This window comes from Venturia canescens, chromosome 2, assembly GCF_019457755.1.
Source record: "Venturia canescens isolate UGA chromosome 2, ASM1945775v1, whole genome shotgun sequence".
Classification (NCBI taxonomy): domain Eukaryota; kingdom Metazoa; phylum Arthropoda; class Insecta; order Hymenoptera; family Ichneumonidae; genus Venturia; species Venturia canescens.
The window spans coordinates 574091-592113 of NC_057422.1; the positions used below are offsets into that span (position 1 = coordinate 574091).

Sequence of the window (18023 nt, forward strand, 5' to 3'; positions counted from 1 at the left end):
AAATATAAATATTCTTTGTAATAGCGCACATAGCCAATAGTTGTTGATTCAGTAATTGCGAGACTTGTTGAGCGACGAACCCGTGTTTCTTCACTATTGGCGCAATAACCCGAGGATTGGGTAACGTTTTTGTCTTTTTTGCTTATTTCTTTCGACGACCGGTCTATGCAACGCATACGTTGCTTTACCTGTTTAAATGCTGACTGGAACGCGGTACGAGTTGTCACGGTTCCGGAAACCATAAACGATTCCATCTCAATACTTTTTGAGCTCTTTCTCATATAGTTGAAAAAATGCTTGAAACATGGAATTTCTTTCTGTTGCTAGATTTAATTATGGTATGTTCCTCCAAACATGGAACGTATGCAATTAGCCAGTCTCGGATAATCTAACGCCTTCGTAAGAGATCGTAAAAGTATCAACCGCGGCGAATGCGCCAAGATATCTTTGATCGAGCGTATAAACAAGGTGGACACCCTATAGACGCGTAGACGCACCTGTGAGGCGAGACGCGTGATGAAAACGAGAGGGAAAAAGATGCAAAGAGCGCGACATGTATCACCGTCTATTGGTATTTGAATTTTCGAGATAGAGATCCACCAAACTACGCAATCGTGCACAACTCATATTTTTTTTATGTCATGCATCAATCAAACATTTACATAATTGATTCTTGGCAGTTTCGAATTCTCAATCGGAAAGTTGTGGATATATCATCAGGGGGTTTTACACAAGTATGATGCTCGGTCAAGCAGGTTTTACGAACACCCTTGAACAAAGAAAGTTCGCAATCGAAGATAGTTACGGAATAGCCACTGAGAATGCTCGTAAAATTATTCGTGAGCTGAGAGTATCATTCATCGTTTTATGGGAACTCTGTGTTTGAGTTCATCCGCCACAGCACACAATTGTATTACTTCAGAAGCATGTAGTAAATGCGTTACGCGCATTCATTTAGCATATTTGATTGGAATAGAAAAATACACGTGTCAGGATCGTCGTGAAATGAAAAATGAAAATCATTAATCAACTTCGATAGCAATGATTCATCTTGAAACGAAATAACCGTAGCTCCACCGGCTATCCACATTGTGATTGCGAAGAACCGTGAATAAATAAAAGTTATTATTGGGAAAGCGAGGAGCAACGGGGAGTGGATGATATAAAGATTTTTCCGTTTTCTCTGGCATTGAATATTTGCGTCGACAAGAATCAATTGGATACCGAGATTGTGGCAGTTTTCCTCAGTTGCACCCAGATAGGCTCGTAGTCAATCTTAGCAGTCAGCTAACCGAGGAATACAGGGACAGAGTTGCAAAGATTGGGTGAAAAAAAAGAGCAAAAGGATGCGGAAGAAACTAAAAAGAGAAAAAAAAACGGAGTCGAGTAAATACGCAAGGAGGAAAGAAAATCTCGCACGGGGATATAGAAACCGACGGAAAATTCAGAGATAAAAAATAGTGGAAAACTATAAGATGTAAGAGAGAAACAGCATGGAGGGGAATGAAGAAAAAAGTTCGAAGGTTGCAATGCTAATTGAATAATCGGAAAAGTATATATACGAATTCTCAAAATGCGAAATGAAAGTTTCGTGATAACAGTAGTCGTGTAATATGCATACCAACGTTGACGCTGGCGCCTGATATTCTATTGATTTGGTATAGAGATAGGAATAACGAGAGAGGTAGAGTTCGTGCGGTATATACTGATTAACTTGTTACGTCGTGATTCGGTTTAGGGTTTCGAATCATACCGGTGGCAAAGACAACCGCCCTCGACGTACAACGCGTTTCCACGTGGCTGAAGAAAATTCAAGAAATCGTCGTGTACCGATAGCAATTCATTCGAGTATATATGTTACGATGCATTCAACATTGATATTGCGACGTATGGATTACACTTGAAGTGGAAAATAGTTTATTCTTCGATTTCGTCCATCGATGACTATTTGGATGAATTGCAAAAATTGAAATGAGTAAAAGAATTGACGAAGTTGCATGATGCTCGGGCAGTACGTTCCACGATATTGTGAGGTTCTTCGTGTCGCGCGATGTCGGCTTCTTTGACCCGCTTTCTCTTTTCCCACCCGATTTGTCTCGTAGGGACATATACGCCAGAAACGCGACACACAAGCTTCATCGAGCCTCGTGTAAAACAAGGCGACGCCATTTTCTACATCTGGAAAATTCACGAGTCGTTTCTCGCGTGTATGTCTCTCATCGTGTCCTGTATTTTAATGGACCCCTTCGCGTACGTTCGTTTCACTGTTTCGTGATCCAAGCTGTTTCGAAGATTGCGCAAGCCTCAGAAGTGAAAAAGAAATTTCTGCTCTTGAGAAAACAGCATTCCACCGGATAATTTTCCCTAAAACTTTCTACTTGTTCTCGCAAAGAAATACAATGAAACTTTTGGACACGATTCTTCAAATGAATGCCTTAGAATCAATTTGGTATGGAATGAGTCGCGTGGACGGTGGTGGACACGCTTTTAAATCTTATTAAACGTCCATTCCTCCTGGGTAAATTACTCAGAGATCGAGCGATGAATAAAAATAAAGTATTTCATGAAACCAAGTTAGATTATTCCGCACCTAACGCATGGTCGCGTACTTCTAGCACTTCCGATTTTGCACGCGCGCAGGGTTGAGCTTTCGCTTACTGTATATACTACAACGGTAGAAGGGTTCTTCAACGTAGAGGCATCTTCGTGTATAGTTTCCAAGCCAACTCGGCTTTTGTCCTGATAGCGTTTCGAGTGTGAATCCTCGTATTCTATTTCAGCGATGAATATACTGCATCATCCGTTTCGTATTGCATAGACTTATCTAACGTTTCGTTGAATTGCAGAATATCCGGAGTTAGTTTCGTATTATTTGACAACAATGCAAATATGATCGCGTATCAGGGATCGTGTGTGACGATATAAGAAGTATGCTGAAACTTACAATCAAGATTTTTTAATTGAAAGAGTCATCAAGTTTTCCATGAAAAAGTAGTAAACTGTTTTTACCACAAAGGCACTGTAAATGAGATTTTATGTACCCATAAAATGTGTGAGCTAACTCCAAATTTAAAAGCCCGCGAAGAATGGAAGCGATTCAGGGTGCTTCGCTTGTCGGATCGATTATCCCTACCGCTTGATTTGACTCAAAGTACTCTTCATTATATCTAATGGAGAATACTATTAACGCGAGAAGAATAAAAGTTTAAATAAGAAATTCGCATTCTTCCAAATTTTCATTGGTCGACTATATGATAAAGCTTTTCGCGAGATCAGAAGACGCGGCATGTTTCTCATTTACGATTTATTCGTTCCATAGCTGTCGTCGTCAACACGCAGCTTTCCTATCACATGTGTTGTATATCACGTTTTGTGCGATAGTGCAAGATGGAAGAGCCCTAGGCGTCATGGGGCGAAGTAGGTCGGCTCTGAGAGTAGCACGCGCCACGAGAATTTCCTTGCAACCATCTTTCTCTCTCTCTCTCTCTCTCTCTCTCTCTCTCTCTCTATCTCCGTTCCTCACTCTTTTCACCCATCAACTCTCCTCATTCTTATGTATTTCGTACATTAGACACGGTACATACTTCATAGCAACAGCGTAAAGTGCGAACTATCGCTTGCTACATGAATACGATATTACGTACGAGCATTCTTGAAAATCACTCAACCCTCCACATTCCTGAAATGAAATCTCTTCCGTCGATGATACTTGAAATAAAAAAGCTTTCTACTCTTTCGGATTGTCTGAATAAAAAAAACTCCTTAATTGAATCACGAGAAATGATAAAATTCAAATAAAACAAGCACATGAAGCTTCGTTGACTGTTGTATTGTAGCAGAGTCGGTCCAACTTGATTCAACGATTTTTCTTTTCGGAACATTCCGCGTTCTTCACGAGATTACAAAACTTTTGCTGTGTATAGATAGTATAAGACGACTCTTGTCCAACATAAATGAAGTTACAACGAGCAGAGGAAAAAGTAATATTGCCGGACTGCTAGCCATATTTTGAATAAATTAATTCATAGATGAGATAATTCAAAAAGGAGTATGCATCTGTGGAGCCATCATTTCGTACACGAAAATCAGTGGTGTCTGTTGTAAAAAAAAACGTAAAAATTCAAAAAACAATTTGTCGATCTTTTTGTTGGCTTCGAGACTGTTTGCGGTGCGAAGCACTCCCGCAAGCATTCCTTTGGGAGTTGATTTCTACTTATCTGAATTATTTGTAACGTGACCGTGATGGTGGGTGACTTAGCATTAGCGAAGCGGAAAATTCGGGGTTTTCTCCGAGGCAATGAATAGGCTGATATAAGCAAAGATGTAAGAATATTTTTCCTTGAATACATTAATGTTGGTAGTTCTAGAAAATAGTTGAAAAAAAATCTTCAGATTCTTTTTTATTAGACTCATTATTATGTGAAGATGTAGTAATGGCAAACGTGTTAGTATGATTTAGAAAAATCGGTATGATGAAGTGAAAAAAATATATTTATAACAGAGGGATGTACATAGAAAAAGTGGTGTATTAACATGTATTATCGATGACACAGATGATGCTACTAAAATATCAGAACTGATATATCCACCTGTTGACGATGTATATGATGTATGTGATTTATAAAACTCCATTGGAGGGCAAATCATTAGAGTTGAAATCCCCCCGATGCTATACTTCCGTAACAAAGATGCCTTAATTATTCTAAACCATATCTTACACACAGATTCGAAAAGCGAGAAGTCGTAATTTCGCAGTTGAAAGTTGTACGCATACACATGCATGCACGCGTGTAGCACAAAAATACCGGTGAATAACGCTATGGTTAATTATCGAGGGTACACCAGGCGGTGTTGCGAAACGATTCGAGAAAACGAAATGATCGGTCGGTAGAGCGCGAATATTCGAGAAGTAATGACGGTCGCTCGCTGTATTCGATCCTGGTACGCGGTCCGAGATATTATTATATATATTGTTTGTATATGCGTTCACCGAGTCGGTGTCTCATGGAAAAGAGCACGTTTTGTGGCCCCGAGACGTTATATTCACGCGAACGTTCGAATTTCTCGTTTCGTGAATGCCCAATCGAGTTTGATTAGCAGTATACAGCCCTCCCTCTCCTCGAGCTACCAATAAATATCATACGCTCGGTTTATAAACCGTAACCTCTTGATGGAACTCTTGCCTATACATCGAGGCTCACCAAGAAATTTTTCAATTCTCCTGTAACAATGTCCGGTACATATATGCGAGATGTATAAAAACTAAAAGAGCTATTCATATGTTTGCTCGATATAATTATAGTGGAAAATGAGTAACAATTAAGGCACTGACACTCGTATATTTATGAATTATTTGAATCATCTATCAACATATTACAAATTTATTCGTATTAATATTATATCAATCGCAATGATAATTTGTATGAACGCCAACTTTTAAAGAATTTCTTCGTAGATAATCAGATGCAATTTCTTCGAATTATTAAATTAACGTCATTAACGTCTTGAGATTGGCGTTACTTGCGCGCAAATCCTCCGCAACGCCCAATATTTCCGAATATAAACAACGTATGGAATTCAGGTGTAAATGGATATTTGTGAGATCCGTGGACCAAAAAAATATAACACCTACGGTAAGTACTCGGGAAGACAAAATCTAGAAAAACATGATCAGTTTCTTACGTGCAAGTTATACTGTTGCGTGTTCTGAGCTATATATCTCTGACCAGGTCCAATCGATTCTGGTGCATTCTCCCCTCCCCCCCCCCCCCCTTCTCCCCTTGCACCTCTCGCCACCCGTCACCTTGCAACATTCTTATTACTTGTCGGACCAGTTCACAGATCCAGCGTTCTCTCGCATAACGAACACTTTTTCCAATCCGAGCGAATATTTTTTTGTTCCCCGCCTTTTTATTCCGGCGAATGCTCTTAATATCCATGTACATAAGTCTCAAATCAGATTTCTTGCGAATTACGAATTGAAATTCGGAAAAATTACACCATCCTCTCTTCTTCAATTTTCATTCACTCGGAGTAACAAGTCACTTTTTTACTGCAACTATGGCTAACTGCAAATATTAAAATGGCTGCAATAAAAGTCACTCACAAACCATTTAGCAGTTGTTATATATATGATTTGGAGCTTCGTGTATGAGAGAGGCTCCGTGACAGAACATTCATTCTCGTCCATAATTGTAGACCGGATTCATTTACTTTTTTTTTGGCGATCAACGTATAGAATGTAATATTTCTACTTGAAACAATAACGATTGGTATTTTGTCGCATCGACGTATAATCAACGTGATCGCATCGTTGTGATGGAATGGGTTGCTGGTATTACTTTGTGAGCAATTTTCATTAGATAGTTAAAAATATTGACGAACTAGGAAATGAAAATCATTTTTCTGTTCTGACACGTTTCATAACAGATGAGCTGGGACACGAATGGATTTTTTACCTCAATGCACTACTTATAGTAACACCGAAGTGAAAATATCATTTCTTAAACTTTTTTTCGGTTTTTCTGATTGTAGGATAACTGAATAATTCATCTCCCCCATACGCAAAATCATAAAAAAATATGAAATGACTGCATGAAACTGAGCCTTAAATTCTCGCGTGCTTTGAGACTGTCAATTCTGACAAATATTTGTGTAAGAATTGAAGGATATTTCCTTTCACTCCTGTAGCCTTTCCATCGCCGTTTATGTGTAATTGACGTACTTTCCTGGCAGATCACGTGGGTTAAATCAAAACAATATTGCATTCAAAATAGAAGGAATTTTTGTTTATTCGGAAAACGTTCGTTGTACCATCGTCTTTGTTTAAATAGCAGAATGGTGGGCATATGGGAATAAATCTCAAAACTGTTCTCAATTTTTATGTACGATACGATGAAATTACCCCAGTTCACTTAATCGAAAAACTATTTTATATAACGGTAACGAGAAGATTTTATACAGGAACGAGCATTCATTGGGCAATTGAATTGCTAAATTTTGATGTATCGTAAAAACGGTTGAAAAAATTCGATAGGGGAAAATGCTTTTTTCATTTGTCAAAGTATTTAGAATACTTAAAATTGAAGATGTGAAATAAATGTATGTTCCTGAAGCACAAACGATTTGTCTATGTTATTGTGAAGATTGTCGAGAAGCGGTTTGACCTTTCGACACGATCGAACCCTTTGCAGAGTTGCAGACAAGATCTACACTCGGATGGATGTCCACTTACTCATGCATCGGTTTGCGCATATCGACCGCTTAGCTGAACACATTTATATCGATAGAGTTTCTTTCCACGAGCCCTTATGCAAATGTGATTTAGTAGTGCATTACAACTGCACTCTTGGGAAATCGTTTCACAGGACCCCGAACATGAGTATATTGAAGAAAAAATGTGGTTCAAGTACTCCGATCGGCACGTGGAGACCCATCAAAGGTGTACATCGAAATACTGAACGGAAAAAGCCAAATAAATCTGTGAAGCTATTATTGAACTTATTTTTTGAATCTACTGCCACAATCGAGTTTTGCCTCCGAAAATTCCTTTGATCCACCCATTCGGTTGAATGAAGTACCTCTTGATCCGGCATTATGACAATTGCTCGAATTCAGCTGGTTTTATGCACCGTTCTTATTCATTTGTCTATGCCATCGCATAATATGCGTATGAGGCGAATATGTAGAGGATATGCGGTGTATGGCGGCGAACCACTAAGATTTTTGGGTCAAATTTGAGCGAGTCAGCGAAATACCGGTTTCGATGAAGGCGTACCACGACGTTAATATACTTCATTGCCCCGAGGTCCGCGTCGTCGTGAAGGCTTTTTAATACTCTTTCCCATACCGAATATTATTCTGTTCACGGGGTCAAGGAAACTTTCACGAAAGAGAGACAGATGAACATACGTGAAGACACCTTCTATCCATAAATGACGATTTCAAGAATTCTCCAAGGAGCCTCACCTTCTTTTTCTCTTACTCTAACTTGATATCTCATCACTCACTCAGATCCAATTCCTATTACAATATTATATATATATATAATGAGCTAGGTTAAGAAAAAACTTTCAAATTGTATTTTTGTTTTTTTTTTTATTTTACCGTCAATTTTACTATTAGGATATACTACTTCAGTTAGAATTTATTAATTTGATCAATATAGCCCTGGGAAGCTTCAACAATCGAATGCAAACATAAAACAGATAAAGCAGCGAATGAATCATCGAATGAAAAAAGAAAAATGTTTTCAAGTCGAACTGCTAAAGAAAATGATAATTCACGAAGTTTACAAGAAAAATCCGTTTTTCTTCAATGTTTGAAGAAAACATGGTCGACGTTAAGGATTTTTTGAATACCAACAATAACAACAACAACAACAACAACAACAACAACAACAACAACAACAACAACAACAACAATAATAATAATAATAATAATAATAATAATAATAATAATAATAATAATAGACTCGAGCGGACCCCGTTGCACATATATTCAAGCATATTATTCCCAGCTATATATTTTTCCAAGGTTGTATATATATAACTCATTTCTATCTCACCGGCTAGCACATGTATATGGTTGATTACCATTTTGAGATACGTACTTTTCTGTATAAATAGTTTCAAATGCCAAAGATCGAAGCCCTTATTGTATCAATCCGGAACACCCCGCGTGGACAAACATATTTCGTAAAATATAAACATGCATTAATTCTCACTCAGTAATCGTACGTGTACCATGTTTTTTTTATAATTTTCAAAGCCAAAGCCATGGGAGTGTCAGAGTTGCGAGACAAGAATGTACGGATGGGAAAAACTTGAAGAATATGTTGTTTTATGAAAGGAGAATAGTGAGTACGTTCACCTTGGACTTGAGTCTTTGGCCTCGTGCGAAGGCGAAAAGGGGTCATATGTCGGGCAACTCACCGATGCTTCTTGTCGTGCCATCTTTTTATCGAGTTTTACTTATTCATGTCCCATTTGGGATTCTCTTCGTTCTCACGAACTCGATTGAAAAAATGAGCGTTCTCGTCGTCCGGGGTGAAGTCATGTTCTTTTTTTTCTAATTTCGGCATTCACGAATCAAAGCTGTTATAAGCGACGAAAATGTGTTTCGTCAGCTGCTAAAAACATCTAATCGTCGCGACTTTCTCTTCAATGATGAACTCGTTCATGAAATGAAGAAAAATATATATTTTCGTCGACACTCTGAGGTGTTTCAAAATGAGGTTTGAAAAATGGCTCCTTAAATTCGGTGTACACAAACATTCGGTGTATATTCTTCTTGCAAAAGTATTCAGATAACAAACCCTTCTGAGTTTCTTTTGGAAACCGCGAGTCGCAAAAACCGGTGAAATCTGTTGTTCGGTACTGCGAGAAGTTCGAAAATTCAATAATCACAATGTTGCGGCCTGCGTCTAAATTAATTAACTTCGACCACTTCCACTTTTCCTGAAAACCATACGACTAACAGTGTTTTGAAATTATTGTCCATTAACCGTTCTCATGCAGTTGAGTTGTATCGGTTTCGCATCGGTGGCGCGCGTAGACGACATTTTCCTCAGTGCACGCAGTTCGTTCGGTCAAGTGACCACGAGCACTATACGGGAATGATGAGCTACGCGACCAAAACGACGGAAGTTTTCAACTACCACGTGTTCCACACTCCGATTAACCTCGTTGATAACAAGCAATAAAGTTGAATTTATTAATTAAATAGTTAAACCGAAGATTCTCATTGCATCGTCCACAGGAGCCGATTTAAACAAACGGTGCTCAACGAGAATCGAAGTCCTTTTGTGAAACAAAAGAACACATCGGCCATTGCCCTTGATTTTTTTTCATGACATGAATAAACCCTGCGCAGAAATGACGCGATCAAAAATCCGAAATCGTTCCATAACGATGCGTTTAAAGAAATGCGCGTAATAAATGTATGTGATAAAATCATAAGTAGAATTAGCGTCACGAAGGTTTGTGTTTGACGTTTGAGAAATCGGAGTGCATGGATCGTCAAACTGTTTCTAAAGCGTGGCAAACTCGAAACTGTACAACAGATGGGTCTCGTGTCGTTGAATTTTTCAAATAAAAGAGGGGATGCAAATAGAGGATTTTAACGGTAAATCGCGAACAGCGATGGGGACAATATCAAGGCGGTTTCAGTACAGCCAAGCTCTGTTAACAGTTTATACATCTACAGAAAGCTACAGAAAGACCACGTGTACAGAGTCTTGAACAATGAAAAAAAGTGAGTGTGCTTTAGACCACACAACTGAAGTAAAACTTTTTTCGCAACATACAAATGTATGGGTCATTCCACCAATTATGGAATTAATTTGTGCTGGAGAGTCTGAATTATGCATAATGGTCATTGCTTTTCAAAAATACGTGTCACTGAGCTTTCACGATTTTTTTCAATTTTTTTTTGTCTAGCCGTTTCTAAGTTATAGAGGTTTAAAAATTTGAAAATTTGGAATTGTTAACTTCTCGTGTTGAAAATATTAAACCTCTGAATTATTTTTCGGAACACTAAACGTAGTTATTCTTATGTGAAAAAACCTCAGCTTTTCGATAAAAATATTTTAAATATTCTCAGGGATCAGATAAATCCTGAAAAAGCAATTATAACTTTAAAATTGCTTTTTCTCCTAATGTACCATTTTTTAAATATTTTAGAATATTTTTTTCGTAAAGTTCAGACTTTTTTTTATAAAGAAACAGTGCTATTTTATTTTGAGATTCTTAAAAAAAATCAAGTATAAAACAATCAAGTTGAATGATACGTCATAAGTTATCGGTATGTGCCGTACTGCACCAACGGCCGTCACGTCATTTATGGGTTGAAATTCAAAGATCTCAACATATAACATTATATTCAGTAGCTGTGTACTTGAATATGTATATAAAAAACAAGAAATTCTTGTGATTTTTCGTAGAGGATTACTTTCTCTAGTAAAAAAGTGTTACAATTATTGTAATTAAAAATTTTTTATAAAATCACTTATTTTTATTGTTTCGTACTTGGTTTTCATATCGTTCGTTTAAAGTTATTGAACTCAAAATTCACACACGCTTTACTGAGATGTATATATTTCATGAACTGGCAGTGAGAAAAAGAGAAAAAGAAAATATACGCGCGAAATTTCTGTCACTTGCTCCTATAGGGCTTCTATCAATGTTCGTGTAAAGCAGGCTAACGCACTAACACTGCGTAAATGAGAGAAAGAAAATGTGGATGCGCATCTCTCTCTCTCTCTCTCTCTTGCTCCTACAATACTTCCAAGTCAGGGCTCAAGACTAAATGTAAGAGTGGGGACGATAGGCCTACACTGTGTATTAGATATTTCTATCTCTACCAACGTATATCTCTCTCTCAATTATCGTTCGCCTCGCCCAATCACACGAGCCCATGGCAATGAGCATGAGAGAGAACGAAAATGTACATGCGCATGCGCATTCACACTTTTCGTAGCACTTCCGTTACACACTTCCGTAACAAGATTTTCACCACTTTACTCCCCAAGCCCAGCGCGCCTATAGAAGTTTTACTTCAAAAAAAATTATATATGAGATGACTAAGTGAGCAAAAACTTAATCGAGCCGTCGCGGTTATCTGAAGGTAATTAGTGCTCTTCACGAAGCTGCTGATATTCTGGATGTGTGTTCAATTATGCATCTGTCGCTAATATTTGATTTGTCCATCGCATAATTAAAAATCATTATTCACAGAGTGGTAATATTTTGTTGGCAACCACTTGAACTTGAGCACAGTAAGAGATGTTTGTGATGGAAAAATATTTGAACAAATGTATTGTATGCCAAAAAAAAATTAAAGATAATATGAAAAAATAAACAAATTGTACAATTGCTCATTCGTTGATATACGTTTCTTTATTGAGATATTGTGTCCAAGTAGATAGTCCAAAAAATAGCTTTGCCACATATGTTCGTTTTTATTGATTAACTCTTTTCGAGATGGGACCAGGAAAAGATGGACAGTAGATTTTTTATCGTCGACTGGTCAAGTTTCCCATTGTGTAAATAGATTACAATAAAATATATCTACAACGGCACAGGTGCATAACTGGAGTGGTAACATAGGTACAGAAATGAATACATTGATCAGTTGATACGATTTCAGTCACGTACTATCTATATCATATCATGTTGTGCCTGCAGCTGCGATGTTCACGTACAAAGATCTCAAGTTTCTATTTTACTAACTTTCAATATGGTTCTATCAATCCCCCGGAAGCATCGAGTTTCACATATATAGCCCTTGCATTACATAGTAAACTTGCTATGTAGATTATTTCTTTCATCCTGGCCGGTGCATCTGAATGAGTGTTGCGATGGTTGTTTCATTCCAATCAAATTGAATCTATACATTCTTCTTTTATTTTTATTAATTTCATACATTTAACTCGGGATATTATATTTTTTATTATTTTCTTGTCATTCTGATGAATTTTTTGTAAAGAAAAAAAATACTGAATAAAAGCCATCAGAAAAAACTTGGGTAAGAATCGGGTAGAGAGTATGTTACAATTGTTTGGAAAAAGCATCGAGCTCAAATCATATTTTATTTGAAAGATGTTCGATTATATAAATACTCATACATATTCAGGCAGACACATAATAATGTTACATGCATCAGTTGCGTTCCAGTGCGTGAGATGACGCATCAGGAGAGATTAATGTCCATCACTGGTACGACGCTTTGATCATTAGTCTGTCAATATTTCAAAGCGAGCACGTGGATTGGAAAATCCCCGCAACAGCTTGTGCAACCTCAAACAGGCTCATTCAATTTTCATTTTGCGACTAGTATATGAGAGTGGGCTCTCGATCAATGCAAATCTCTAAATGGAAAAGTTGATGTTTGAATATTTTTTTTTATAAAATCCATCATTTATTCCAAAAATGGAAAACCGCAAAGAATTCAACCACTAGCAGAAAACCAATTAAAAAAATTCATTTGACGAGAAAAAATGATTTTTCATCCGTGTTTTCATCGATCGAAATCAAATATTGGTTCTCATCGTCCATGGTATTTTGCAACTTGCTAACTCAATAATTTATAAAATAGTTTATGGAACAGGGCTATGTCTAACGTAGAAAAACGTGGCACTCACCTTTGTAGATGATTTTTGAAGAAAAGTGGCGATTCCGGCACGAACCCTATTTTTGACACCGCGAACGGTGCCTTTGGCACTTCTAATGGCTTCACGATCAAGAATTTTGTAACCGGCGAAAAACTCATCGCTTTCTTTTTCCTCGATTCTGGCATTTCCATCGTCCTCGTTGTTGTTCTGATTTTCATTAATATGAAATTTATAAAATCTATCATCGTCGTAAAGATATTTGGTGCCATTTTTTCGATTATAATTCGCGTAATAATCAGCAGCGGCATTTTCTTCGTTAAACCGATCCTGCTCACGCTTGCGCTCTTCGTAAGTGCACTCTTTGACCATCGGCGAAGATGGAAGGGGAGAAGCGCGTCCGTTAGAGACGGGACTTCGGACTCGAGGAGTGGAGAATGCTTGTGACAAGGATGAGGCGACGGAGGGTGACGGGGAACCACTGGTGGAAGACGAACTCGAAGGGGCGATCACGTCGGACGGTAAAATTGCGATGTCCGCGGTAACCTCGGCTGCACCGTTATTTCTCTTGTTCATTTCCTCGTCTACGGTGACCTTGCTACCGTTCAAGCTCATCTCAATGTTTTCCCTCATTTTACTATGGTTGTTGTTGCTGCTATCGTTATTGTTGTTGTTGTTGTTGTTATTGTTGTTATTGTTGTTGTTCTTGCTGTGATTATTATTATTCTGAACATCACCGATGTATTCGTTTTCGTCGGTAATCTCGTGTTCTTCGCGCCCGACCTCGACGATTTCAGTACTGACCTCATCATCACTTATGACTCTACTGTTCCCCGCGTCCTGTTGACCTTCACCACTATTTTTTATTTCGCAATTCTCTGATTTTGCGATGTTATCACCATTGCCAACAAGTGCTATTCCATTCACTCGAATGCTTTGTTGCTCAATGATTCTTGATGCGTGCTCACCGCCATTGAGAGAATCGCAACTCATGTTGCTCTCGTTGTCATCACTGTCAAGTTCCAGGCCACTGCTTGTTGCGCTACCCGTGCGGTTGTGTTGTCCTTTTTGGGGAGCAACGTTTCGGGCGAGTTTCCTCATTGCGGAACTTGCTCCGTTTACCCCCAACAAAACGGTGCTAGAATTTTTCTTCTTAGGTAATGGCGGTGGTGTACCGTCAAGATCGCTACACGTACCACTGTCGAGGGTATCACTGGAAGAACATTGACCGCCCGTTGTCATCATATTCGCCAACGAATTTGAAAACGAGCTGTAGTAGAAACATGTGTTACCACGATTGATCGGGGACCCGGTGATAGCCTCGTTTGTAGTGGCACATTGTTCAATCATCGCGTCCTGCTGTTTTAACGGTTCACGATTTTCCAGACTCACAGTTTCTTCCACCCGGTGGTTGTACGACGTCGGTTTCTCCAGCGACTGATTGTCGTTGGTTCGTTCGTTCACGACGCTTATACGGACACGGGTCTCGGTTTGACCGGGAGGCTCATTAGTAGCGCCGCGACCGTTCAATAGTACCTCATTATTACTGCTCTCCCAAGCATCCGCGCTTCCCGAAAATTCGTCCCTATCAATAATTGTCCCGTTGTTCTCGTCGTACGACCGTTTGACACTTGACTTCACCACGCTTACCGATGCGTCATCCGTTACCTCAGGGTTCAAACGCACCGTTGATATTACCCTACTCGTTTCGAGCTCCGGATTAATACGGATCTTAACTACGTGCTGACCCGGCTGATGACTCGACGTCGACTGTTGTTGTTGCTGCTGCTGCTGCTGCTGATGCGTACCAGTTCTAACGACTGACGTTACGTGCAGCTGTTGCTTCAACTCCTCCTGATTATCCTGATGCTGCCTCGTCCCGTACCCGTTTACCGCTTGGACTTCCGGGATTGGAGTTTGCCTCCAGTTTGCCGGTGCATTAGCCGTGCTGTTCGTAGCAGCGACAGAACTAGTACCACCGGCACCAACGAATACCGTTGCTCCAGCGGTCTCCGGTGGAAGCTGTATCTCAGTGGGGGCAATAGCCAGGATCGACACAGTCTTCCGAAGACCACCGGCGGCTACCGCCGCGATGCTGTTTTCCGAAGACACACGTATCGGGGATACATCTGAGCTATTCGAGGATGACGTTTTTGTTGAACCCTGAAGAGCTTCGGGGGTCATGACTGAGGCACTGGGATCGCTTATTAGATTCTTCTCTGACAAGGCTGAACGAACCATCATCGTGCTGGTCTTCTCCATTTTGTTTTTTTTTTTTCAATATTCAAAACCTTTAAGGCTGCCTATATACTACAGCTACCATGAGATATTTTACACCGGTGGCATTCGTACGTCTGTTCGACGGCCTCTTCTTTGACTTGTTCGCATGAATCTGGCTTATCTATCCTTGCGTGTGCTCACTTCTCTCTGCTTACTTTTTCTTCTGGCCTCGACTCTCACTCGAATTCTACAGTCACTTCCTGGTTAACGCTCTACTGTGGCTTTCGTTGGCACATTCCGCAAATGATACCTCGGAGCAGGATTCATCACTGATAAGGGGCGCGTAGGGGAGCATAAGTAACAGTGATACCCACACTCGGTTGGATCGAGCGATACGCTCGATGATTTTATTCTTTGGATCACTCGCACGCTTCGCCGATGACGAATATCTTGAAAAATATTACGTTGTAGGAATCAGAAAGGAACTGTAAGCAACAAGAGTACGAGATCGGCCTTGGAAAACCGCCGGGGGAATATTTATCTCGCTCCTTCCGAGGAAACGGGATCTTGGGAAGGATCTCTTCACTACCTATAATAAACGGTAGAACAAGCACGTTCCTATATTGCAGCTGGTGGTAGACTTGTATGTTACCGCACAGACTACTTCCCTACGTGACTCTAATTAAGCCTGCTGCGCGCCCAACACTTGACTACAGGTATACCGACATAATTGAGAAAATCTCCACGACCTCCTGTGAAACTCTCTTGGTTTTTCTAGATCTTTGCGATTAGACTCTTCGTTTTCCTGATTTCTGCTAAATTTTTTATTCCCCATAAAAGAATGAAGTACGCAGTAGATAAGCAAACCGGAATCCCAACTCCGACAAATCTTTTCAGAGATGAAAACAAATATCTCAAACTCAAATGCAAAAGAACCAAAAAATGTTGGCGAAGACCAGAAAGTTGGATGATACGAAGTACTCTGGCAATCGGAATACGATGTCATTGAGACTTGACTTTGCTTGTAGACATGTTTGTGAAGCTGCAGAGCTTGGTACAATTAGACCCAGTGCCTGTGTATTTTCTCGCTCGACGGGTCCCCACCCCTGTAAGCGCAGATCTACCAGAGCTGTGTGTTGTACTCCTGGTAATTCTTGAACCGAATGTCTCAAACGCCCTCGTGGACCGCCGAGGTGCTTAGCTCTGTTATCCGCAATGCTGGAGTTTGTATTGAGAGAGAAACAGCCGGCGAGGATCGATCTGGAGGGGGGTTTTTTATGTTATTTTCGGGGTGTTCGTCTATGCTGCAATAGCAACGAAACCGCTTTTGACAGTTATATAAAACCAGTCTACTTTGCACTGCGTCTTGTCCAGTCTCAATTTGTAATTTGTATTGCGACAAGGTAGGCAGTCATAAAATCACAGTACCCGAAACTGCCTCACTGCCCCCCGAACACCAGTCTCAGGTGAAATTGAAAACCACTTTCTTGATATCACTCGTTGCACCACGGCAAATGAACTACCCACTTCTATCAAAATAATCATATTACACGAAGACTAGCCTATCCATTAAGCTTGACGCTTGAAAAAAATGGCCGAAAAACAAATATGTCAACAATATTGACCTCATCACAACAGCGATAGTAACATAACTTTGATCCAACAGCACTGTAGCTCGTACGATTTTTGACTCGATTTTAAAACTTGGTACGTCGGAGTTCCTAGCTTCATGAGCATTAACCGGCGGTAACTGTACTGAGAACGTGTGCTATGTAAAGACTCGTTCAGCTCCTCTTCGAGGCTGCGCTCAGGCAAGGGGCCCCGAGAAAGTAGTGGGGCTAAGAGGCCCGGGATGTTGGGGACGGGATACGCCGTGACGACAACAACGAAGACGACGACGGTGCGTTAAAGTCCCCTCTCCGCCCCAGCGATCTCGTCAAGGAAGGCATCAGCGGGTATCTACTGAGACCAGGAGCAGCAAAGAATAGAGAGCCGAAATGAGAGGGAGTGGGAGAGGCTAGAGTGGAAAAGAGAGAGCGGACGCCTCGGCTGCGGTGGAGATGGTAAAATGGGTCTCGTGTGCAAGGCAAGCCAAGGCAGCTAACTTTTCCAAGTTTCTCGCGCAAACATGTGTGTTCCCGTGTGTGTACGTGCACGCGCGCGCGTGTGTGTTGTTTTTTTTTAATTTGCCCCGAACGTTCACCAGGACGTAGAGGCTGGTACAGTGGCGTCCTCTTACGAGCCACGAACAACCGACAATCCGGTTTCTCGCGCATTTAAATACCTGTTCTCATGCCGTCAACCAATACCACTACATCCTGATCAATAACACACGTCCCAACACACAACTAACTTTGGCTAACATATGTGTATCGATGTCAGCGGCAACAGGTTGTCTTCCTCGAGTGTATCCACGAATATCGGGTGCCCTCGCTGCTCTCAACCATTGTATTTCCAAAAAAAAAACTACTTTTCAGTATAGTTACAGTCCTATACATGCTAGTAAATTAGGTTTTAACATTTCAATAATCTTATGCGATAATGTTTCAAATCGATCGATCGATCGATCAGAAATAATTACCATGACGTCACACTTTTATCGAAATCTTCTAAAGGATCATTCATAATTCTTCACCAATTTTAATGTACCATATATTATTCTATTCCTTGAAGGATCTTTGAAAAATTCTGTAAG

General features: G+C 39.9%; 1 protein-coding gene across 1 annotated transcript in view; it reads right to left on the bottom strand.

Moving 5' to 3' along the window:
* Positions 1 to 17092, bottom strand: part of LOC122406413 (ras guanine nucleotide exchange factor P-like) — a 29877-nt gene extending 12785 nt beyond the window's left edge. Inside the window, exon 1 of the mRNA XM_043411842.1 lies at positions 13142 to 17092. Coding sequence (XP_043267777.1) covers positions 13142 to 15370 — 2229 coding nt within the window. The 5' untranslated portion in view covers positions 15371 to 17092. The remainder of the gene's footprint in view (positions 1 to 13141) is intronic.
* Between the last annotated feature and the right edge of the window lie 931 nt (positions 17093 to 18023).